This window comes from Vidua macroura, chromosome 3 (assembly GCF_024509145.1).
Source record: "Vidua macroura isolate BioBank_ID:100142 chromosome 3, ASM2450914v1, whole genome shotgun sequence".
NCBI classification, from domain to species: domain Eukaryota; kingdom Metazoa; phylum Chordata; class Aves; order Passeriformes; family Viduidae; genus Vidua; species Vidua macroura.
This window is the reverse complement of record NC_071573.1, coordinates 3,208,055-3,217,459: the sequence shown is the minus strand read 5'-3', so window position 1 is coordinate 3,217,459 and position 9,405 is coordinate 3,208,055. Positions and strand designations below refer to the sequence as shown.

The 9,405-nt window shown below is 54.8% G+C and overlaps 1 protein-coding gene across 1 annotated transcript; it reads left to right on the top strand.

The window, feature by feature from the left end:
• Window positions 1–1,296: 1,296 nt before the first annotated feature.
• LOC128805816 (serine/threonine-protein kinase pim-1-like) lies at window positions 1,297–4,917 on the top strand. Its single transcript, XM_053974765.1, is given in 6 exon segments — window positions 1,297–2,049; window positions 2,135–2,185; window positions 2,415–2,784; window positions 2,993–3,169; window positions 3,303–3,430; window positions 3,432–4,917. Coding segments are annotated over 6 exon segments (1,401 nt in total). The 5' UTR covers window positions 1,297–1,509; the 3' UTR covers window positions 3,567–4,917.
• The last annotated feature ends 4,488 nt before the right edge of the window (window positions 4,918–9,405 follow it).

The window sequence follows — 9,405 nt, the reverse complement described above, 5'->3', positions numbered from 1 at the left end:
ACTAGATTTGCCTATATTCTATTGCATTTTCCCAAAAAACTTCTATCAGAAGTCCATACAAAACAACAATTTAATGTTATCACTGGATACAGCCTCTGGGGTAATGCACAGGAAATGAATGTTGTTAATTTGACTTAATGTGAACAAGACTCTAGTGAAAATATGATACATGACTAAAGCAACAGTAGTAATAATTTTGCTTACAGAAAAGTACTTACCACAGGCAATAAAAAAGTTTGCTTAAGTTACTTTTTACCATAGCTCAAGAAAACCTTACCAGAGACACAGTTCCTGTCTCTTGTGGCGTGAAAGCTGTTTTGGGAAGTGGGTGTAAAATCTGCCCAGTGTGTGGATGGAGAACATATTGCACTGTCTGTACATAACTGTTCTCTGCTGGGGAAGATCCTCAATATTAGAAGAAAATTGTATGATAGTGCTTTTACATTTACAATATTTCAGAAAATCCTAATCAGAGACCATTTTTTTTGAGGAGACTTCTTTTTCCACAGCTGTTCTACCTTTTCATATATAAAAAGTAAGCAACCACAACGTTATGGAATATCACGAAAAAAATATTTTGTGCCCCATCATGGAACTGAGGAAAGATTTAGAAGAAAGAGCTGAAATTGCCAAGCTTGATTGGTGCTCCAGTTGTGCTTTTTGAGTGGTGTATGTAGGTGTCATATTCCCATTATGTCACTATATCATCCATCTTTCTCCTCAGAACACCATCCAGCGCTGTAGCCAAATGTTTTATGTAATTTTCCTTTTGTACCTTGAGGCCGTCTGAACAGGGACAGGAAAGACACGATCCGTTTGCAGTCAGGGGCAGAGGGGATTACAGCAAAACCTCTCCGTGTCTTTTTCAGTATTGCAGATCTAATTGCAGACGCTTGGTGGAGCAGGGTATTTACAAGTTGCAATGCACGCTCTTAGTTCTGCATAACGAACAGCTCACATTGCTGTTGGAAAAGCAGATTTTTTTCACTACAGCCACTTGTTTCTCTGCCTGCTCTCTGCATAAAGGATGGTAAGAAGACAATGGTACAGGGAGCTCATATACCCTTCAGTTCCGTTCTCGCCCTCAGTTGAAGGAAAACCTCCATATGCAGTAGCACTGCCTTTAAAATGGACCAAAACAGTTGGTTTAAACAAGATATTCAGAAAAAAAAAAAACCTCTTCACTGTGAGGGTGGTGAGCTGCTGGAACACCGCTGTCAGGATCTCTGGTTACTTCTCTAATAGCAATCTGCGGGTTTATTTGTTTGTTTCTCTCTTTCGTTCCGCAGAGCGCGGCTCCTCCGTTGGGTTCGCGGAGGCAACGGAGGAACGTCCGCGAGCTGCGGCGGCTCCGCAGCAGCAGCAGCAGCAGCAGCAGCAGCAGCAGCAGCAGCAGCAGCAGCGCTTCTCTAGATCGGTTTTCCGCTCGACTTTCCGCTCGCTCTCCGTCGAACACTCCCTCCACTCCCGTCCCGTCCCGTCCGTGTCCCGCCTCTCCCAGCCCGGCTCATGCCGCGTCCCGCAAGGCGCCCGTGGGTGGGTCGGCCCCCTGCCCGGCCATGCCCGGCCCGCCGCAGTCTCGCCTCCGCCAGGTTCCCTCCGGACTGGCTGTGGCGCCTCTGCAAGAGTCTCTGGAAGAGTTCCTCACTCTGGCTGTGGTGGGGCAGCACCGTCCTGTGGCTCCGCCTGGCGCGGGCTCTGGCCCGGCCCCAGCCCCGAACGCAGCCCCTGCCGCGGTTCCGCCCGCAGCCGCCCCGCTGCCGCCCGGCTCCCGCCCCGTCCCCGGGAGCTCCCCCAGGAGCTTCCCCGCTCCGAGCTCCGCCGCTCGTCAGCTCGGCCGCCGGCCCCGAGCCGCCGCAGCCCGGGGCGGCTCGGCAAGCAGCAGCGCGCCGGGCGCTCGGCTTGCCGGGGCAGAAGAGCGGGAGCGCGGTGCCGCCCGCACGGGCGGAGAAGCCTCCCCTGGAGCAGCTCTACCGGGAGGGCCCGCTGCTGGGGAGCGGCGGCTGCGGCAGCGTTTACTGCGGGACCCGGCTCGCCGACGGCGCCCCGGTAAGAGACGGGGCCGGAGCGGAGGGGGCGGCGGGCGGCGGGCGGCGGGCGGCGAGCTCAGCCCGGCGCTCGCCTTGGCTTGCAGGTGGCCATCAAGCGAGTGTGCCGCGATCGCATCCCGGAGTGGGCGCGGCTGGTGAGTGAGCGGGGCCAGCGGGAGAAGGCGGCGGGGCGTGCCGGGCGGGGCTAAGGCGAGGCCCGGCAGGGTGGCAGCCGGAAGGCTGCGAGGGGAGCGAGCGGGGAGTGAGCGGGGCCCGCGCAGCGTCCCGGGCCGGGCAATGGCGAGCGGCGGCGGGGCCGGGCAGGGGGTGGCCGAGGCGCGGCGCAGCATCGGCCCCGCTGAGGGCACCGCGGTCCCCCCGCAGCACAACGGCGCCCTGGTGCCCCTGGAGCTGGCGCTGCTGTGGATGGTGTCGTGCCCTGGCTTCCGCGGCGTCGTGCGGCTCCTGGACTGGTTCGAGCTGCCCGACGGCTTCGCGCTGGTCACGGAGCGTCCGCAGCGCTGTCAGGACCTCTGGGACTTCCTGCACGAGCGGCGGTTCCTGACGGAGCCCGTGGCGCGGGGGCTGTTCCGCCAGGTGCTGGAGGCCGTGCGGCACTGCACCAGCCGCGGCGTCCTGCACCGCGACATCAAGGCCGAGAACGTCCTCGTCGACCTGGCCACGGGCGAGGCGAAGCTCATCGACTTCGGCTGCGGCACGATCCTCCGGGACACGTTGTACACCCGGATGGCAGGTGTCCAGGCAGCGGAGGTTCCCCCCTTTGCTGGCACGGGGGGAAGAGGGAGGGAAAGAAGGGGAATCTTTCTTCAGCCGGCTGCAGCCAAGTTGCTTTTTGGCGGGGGGCAGGGGCTGCCTGTTGTGGAACGGGAGCTGGCTGGGAGGGAGGGAGGGAGGGAGCAGCGTCAGCCAGGTGAGCTGATGAGCTCCTCTGTGTCCCATAGGAACGCCGGAGTACAGCCCACCGGAGTGGATCCTCTCCGGCTGCTACCGTGGCCAGCCAGCCACCATCTGGTCCCTGGGCATCCTGCTCTATGACCTAGTTTGTGGGCACCTTCCTTTCAACACCAATGAGGACATCATCCGGGGCCAGGTCTTCTTCCCAGCCCGGGTGTCTCAAGGTGGGAGTGCTCCTTCAAGGCATGGGAGGAAGGCTCCGAGCACTCCTAGTGTGTCCTGAGCCCCACTTAATCTGGGAGAGCACAGACAGGAGCCTTGTCCCGCTGACCAGTGGTTTCTGGTTTGTCTCTGCAGAGTGCCAGCACCTCATCATGTGGTGTTTATCCATGGACCCCACAGACAGGCCATCCTTGGAAGACCTTTTTGAGCATTCTTGGCTGCAAGAGCCTCACCTGGCCAAGGAGACAGCAGAGATCCATCCCTCTGCACAGTAGAATCCAGGAGCCCAGCAAGAACCAGCTGCACGCACCTTGTGGAGCTCAAAGAAAAGCCCTGAGAGCGTTTCCCTGCGGCTGCGGCACGGAGGAGAGAGCGCAGCCGAGGAGATGCTTCCACTGATCCCCGGCGAGTTGTGGAGGGAGCGGCTCAGTGCTCCCCGTGCCACTGGAGAAGTGGTGGCAGTGCGGTGAAGGTGCCGCGGACTGGAACAGGGGAAACATCCCCCTGCAGCTCAATGGCATCGGGATGTCCCCGCAAGCCGAGGCACAGCTGGCGTGTTCTTCTGGAGCACCACGTGGAGCTGGGAACACCATCCTGGAGCTGGCCGCTGGCGGGGCAAAGCCGACCGGCTTTGGCTGCGGCCCCTTCCTGGAGGACACGCTCTGCGCCCCGATGAAATCAAGATGAGTCCCCAGCCGGCGCAGGGGCGGGGGGATGCTCGTGCTTCCAGGCATGGCAGGGCTCGGCCTGGCCACGCGCCGCAGGTTCCCCGCTCGGCAGCGCTGGGGAATATTAATTTTTCCCCCGGCTGCCAGGCTGGTTTTTGGTGGGACAGGGGCTGGGTGTTGTGGAAGGGGAGCTGGCTCCTGGCCTTGCTGACAGCTTCTGCCAGCCAGCCTGGCACGGGCTGGGGCGGGGGCAGCCAGCCTGACAAAGCATCCATCCATGTGGATGGGGGCAGCAGAGGGGGACGGGTTCCAAAGCTGTGCCCCAGCTGGTCTGCTTTGCAGGCCCTCGAGGAGGGGGTGGGTTTACAGGTGGGAAAGGTGGGGTTTTTCCCCACCTGTGGAGAGGTTTAATTCCTGCATAGAGTGGTCAGACCCTCCCTAGGCCTGTGATAACCTTTGACACATTTTCCTCTTTCCATGTATTCTTTTGAATTGACTTTCACACAATTGTTGTTTGTTTTTTCCAGGAAGATTACAGCTGGTGCCCGGACCAGGCAGGGAAGCACCTGCACCATCCGTGGAGTGTGTCCAGTGCCAGCGCTGCCCCTGCGGGGGGACATCCCCTTCAAGAAGGACGAGGACCTTGTGTGGGATCGGCTCCTCTCCTGGCAGCAGGTCTGCAGAGGTGGGTACCCGGCTCCACAGCTGGGCTGGCAGAAGGGCTTCGGGCAGAGGGCAGCGGGCACACGGGCATCCCGCCCTTGCAGCTGCTGAGGAGGCTGCTGTGCTGTGCTGAAGCGGAGGAGGTGGAACGTGGCCTGCCACGCTGCCCTTCTCTCGAAACAGAGAATGGCTCGGGAGGTTTGGGCTCTGAGCACAGCCAGCAGCCTGGCCCGGGCACAGGCCATGGCAGGACAGGGCACAGGAGCCTTCTGTGACTGACCGTGGCTCTCTGGTTTCTCTCCGCAGGCTGCCAGCACCTCATGCCATGGAAACGGCTCCGCTCGGCCTGCCAGGCTGGGAGGGCTGGAGGGTGGCAGGTGTTCATTTGCTGTCAAAAGTAAATTGTTTTCTTGTTGTCACCATCGGAGCGTTTCTTTCATCCTTTTCCGAGCTTTTGGCCTCCCTTCCTCCAGGGTAATCCTTCTGTGTCCTTTCTCAGCCATAGATAGCATTTGGCAGGGGGGTAAAGCAACGTGAAAAACACAGCAACAGCCCCTGGACATGAACGCCGGCCCTTTCCCACGGGAAACAAAACTCACCCCCCAGATTTCCTGATGTCAGTTTGCAGGAGGTGTTTGGCACTGCCAGCACAGCCCAAGTTGTAGGTGGTGGCAGGTTGGGTCTGGGAGACATCCTGCGCCATCTGGAAGTTTAGGAGTGCACTTGGCTCCTTCTCTCCCCGTTGTGTCCAGCACACACAGGAGCCCAGAGCTCCTGCAGAAACATCACAGCACTCAGTGGGACCAGACTTGTGTCCAGTCCTCACATAGAGCTGTGGTGTCCAGCATCCACCTCACTGGAATGAGGAACTGTTCCAGCTCTTTTAGAAGGAGCTAAGGAGGTTTGGCCTTCAGATCAGCACCTTCCCAGCTCTTGATTTGCTGCCCTGGGGAAGCTGCTGCTTGTGGCAACACTTGTTTCACAGCTCACAGCCCTGCTCTGCTGGCCAGCAGCCACTGCAGGAGCTTGTGCTAGTGACCTTGAACCTTTCAGATCTTCCCAAGGAAAGCTCAGGGCAGAACTTGTCAAAAGAGCATTGCCTGGGCAATGCTTTTAACATTAAATCTTTCCTCTGTGCTCCATGCCATGCACAGTAAATATTTGAGGAAGCAAGTTTGCTGCTCCAGAAATTTTTCAAAATAGTCATTAAACCATAACAGGACACGATTTTTGGATGTGACACAATTCTCACTTTAATGCATTGTGCAGAAAACTTCAGGAGCACTTCTTGTGAGCCGTGTGTCTAACCTAAGTGACCTTGCCACCAAGAATTTAGCAAAGAGAGGAGAGGTGGAATCAGTAGCACAAGGATCTGCATTGTGATTCTCCCACAGGCCTGAGGACATTTCCACTGGGCCATGGCTTTTTACCCTCCATCAAAACTTGATGCTTCAGATTGTGGTGGTGAATCCCCCCTGGCCTTGTCAGGCCACACGGTGATCTGAGAAACGCTTGTCAGGCCTGGGCCTTGCTGAACAGCCCCTGGGCTCAGCTCCTCTGGAGTTTTTCAGAAACGCTGAGTGCTCCCAGGAACTTGTGCTGTCTAATGAGCTCCTGGGGATTTCTGTGAACAGCCCTGGAAACCACTTTTGTTGTCTGAATGCCATGACATCCTTCTTCCCCCACTTTCAAAGGCAGGCTGCTGACCCAAAGTGTGGCCATGATGGAGGATTTTAGGACTGAGGCCCATGAACAGCACTCCAAAAGGAGGCCCTGGGAGCTCTCCTGGACCACAGCAGCTGCCAGCAGCAACCTCCCTCTGAGTGGGGCCTCTCAGAGCCAGCGAGCTCTCACGTTTGCTGCGCTGGATGACTGATCAACAGTGGATCCAGGGCCAATAGCCCCACTCCTGGAGGCTCCGGTTGAACTACAGTTAACCCCAACTCCATCCCTTTCCCTTCCCAAGGGCAGCCAGCCCTAAGCCCAGCCAGGCCAGGCCTGAGGGTTTCACACTGTCTAGGAAGCAGACCCTTTCCAAAGCTACTTTTCAAGGTCTTTATTTCTGTAATTCCCACTCAGTTCTGGGTTGCAGCTTGTTGGTGTGGGATTTTGTTTATTTCTCTTCACATCAAACAAAGTGGTGGGACACAAACAATGGCACCAGGCGGTGGAAGTAAAAGAAGCTCTGCACTCCCCACTAGAGGACCCCAGAATTCAGCTGGCCGAGAGCTGTAGGGAACAAATTGACCATCCAAACGTTCCACTTTTGCTCTGCTTCATTGTTCCGGGGCTTTATTCCCTGCTTGCTTTATTGCAGAGACACCCAAACCCAACATAAACATGATCTGCCTCAAAACATTTCTGATCTTGCCAGTTCCTAACAATTCAGAATCTTCTTCATGGAAATAGCACAATAGGCAGGTCAGTCTGAAATACTCTCCAACAGAGTTGTTAGAACTCGGAGTAATCATTCTTTACATGACTTCACAGAGGATAAAAACATGTGGCAGCTAAGCAGTAAAAAAAAAAAAAATAATACCTTTCTTAAATCAGGATTTTTATCCCCTGTAGAACAGTCAGGTCAATAATAAAAGAGCGACAATTAAGTTTTAATGGTATAGCTCATTTCTAGTCCAGAATTTATCCAGCAAACATGTCACCTAAATTACTAAGCAATACTTCTCCCCAGCTGCATTCAGTATTCCAGGTGCATATCAGCAATAAAGGAATCATTCCAAAGGGGCCATGCCCAGCATTTGGAAGAACTAAGCCTGAGCAAAGGGACCAGTGGGTCTGATCCCTTTTTCTGCATCTGCAAAATTATTTCTTCAGGTCTCATCTCTCCTACCTATTCAAAGAAGCTTTGCACTCTGCATTAGACGCCCCCAGTGTTCAGTGGGCTGATATGATCAGTGTATCTGTAGGGTGTAAACTGACCATGCAAATTCCTCTGTTGTGGCAGGGGTTTATTCCAGCTTTCTTTCCTGCAGACACACCCAAACCCAACATTACAGCACCTGCCTCAAAACAATTCTCATTTGGACTGTCCCTGAAAAATGAAAAGTATACTCAGAGCAATTCCCTGTCCCCAGGGACTGGCTCCAAGGCTGGGCTCTTGTCGGAGTCTCCCCCAGATTGGGGTGACCCCGGGTGGTGGTAAAGTCTCTCCTCCAACCCGTGCCTTCAAAGAAAGGCTCAGTAGTCTTCAGTTGTCTGCTCTCAAGGCAGTTTATTGTATGTTATCTCAAGGCACACAGACTCCCTGACATTCTCCCTGACTCCTTCTCCCTCTGCATCTCTCTCCGTCTCTCCTGCCCAAGGGGCTGGTGCCATCTTTTATATCACACATTACGTGTTAAATGTTTATGGTTTTTCCCCAATGCCTATTACCTATATTGAACAGTGATTTTCTACTCCAAACCACTCTGTGAGTGCCAACATCACCAAGAACATGGGGAATAGGAAGGAGAAAGGAGGAGGACAGGGCACGCCCAAATCCCTCCATCTCAGAACCTCTGACCCCCATGTACAAAACTCAGACCCCTCTGTACAAGGCCTAAAACCCCCCTGTACAGCACTCAAAAATCCTTCCTTTCACTTTGTGATTACTTCTATTATAATGTCTAAACTTTTGTGATTTCTTGTTCTTCCTGCAAAGTTGGTAAATTGTTCCATGGGTCAAATTCAAAGCCACAGGGGTTTCTGGCTGCCTGCCAGGGTCTCAGAGGCTTCTGCCCTGGACCTGGAACATCCAAGAGTGTCTGAGGGACACCTTGGGTTCTGACAGGCTCTCACCTGCACAGAATGAAGAAGAGCTGCTGCACTTGCCAGCGGCTCCGGGGTCTCGCATTCAGCGCTTTGAATGCAGCTTTTGTACAAACTCTGCCCCTCTGGGCCGAGCAGCATTCCTGGGCACTGGCTGCACCTCTGCAGGCAAACACCCTCCAGGCACAGCTGCAGCAACGGGATTGCAACAAGTCCTGGCTGAAGGAGTCTCCAGTCATGCTGCAGCCCTTCACCTGCGGCGGAATCATCGTGTGCCGCCATGGGGGCAGCAAAGGGGGTGACGGGCTCTTTGCAGATGAGGGTCTCCTCCGTGTGCTGCTGCTCGCTGGGCTGATACAGCTGCTGGTGCCTTCCCACACATCTAGACTGGGAGCCTGCCTGGAAAAATAACACTGACAGTGCCAGCCACCGATCCCTGCCATGGCACTGCCCACAGGGCGTCCTGCCTACCAAGCTGCTCCAGTCAGGTGATGTCGGACACCATCAAAATACATTCAAAGGATGCATTTTCCACATTCTGGCAAAATCACAGCCACACAGCCCACATGTTGTTGGCAGAATCAGGGAAGCCCCAGCAGCTGCTCTCCCCACGGCTGGAAGGCCATGGCAGCAGAGGCAAGTCTCTCACTGTGCCCACTGCCAGGAATCAGGAATTCTCTAAGAACTAGTTGTGCATCCTAAACCTTTCCTTATTTTCTCCCTTTCCATGTCATCCTCCTCCTCTCCAACAGCACGTTTTACTTTTGTTTGTTTATACTTAACCAAGGTCATTGGGATAGTTGTTTTGGGACAGGGAAGCCATTAGCAAAAGTCATGAACACAAAAATGTGTTTGTTTTGTTGGTTTTTTTTTTAACAAATAAATCAATTCCCATAGCACAGAGGGAGGCCAAAAGCAAAACATCCATAACTCTGACACTGCACAGCGTTTAACAGACACAGGTGCACATTTCACAGAGACAGCTCTTATTCCCCTATGAAACTTCCAAGAATCAGACAGAACATTGAAATACTTAGGAAGAGAGGCAACAAACACTTCTCACCCCATGTGCTGGTGGGGTACTAAGTCCCTTTGGAAGCAGGAGCATAACAAGAGGCATGAACGGGAACCACCCCGCCTTA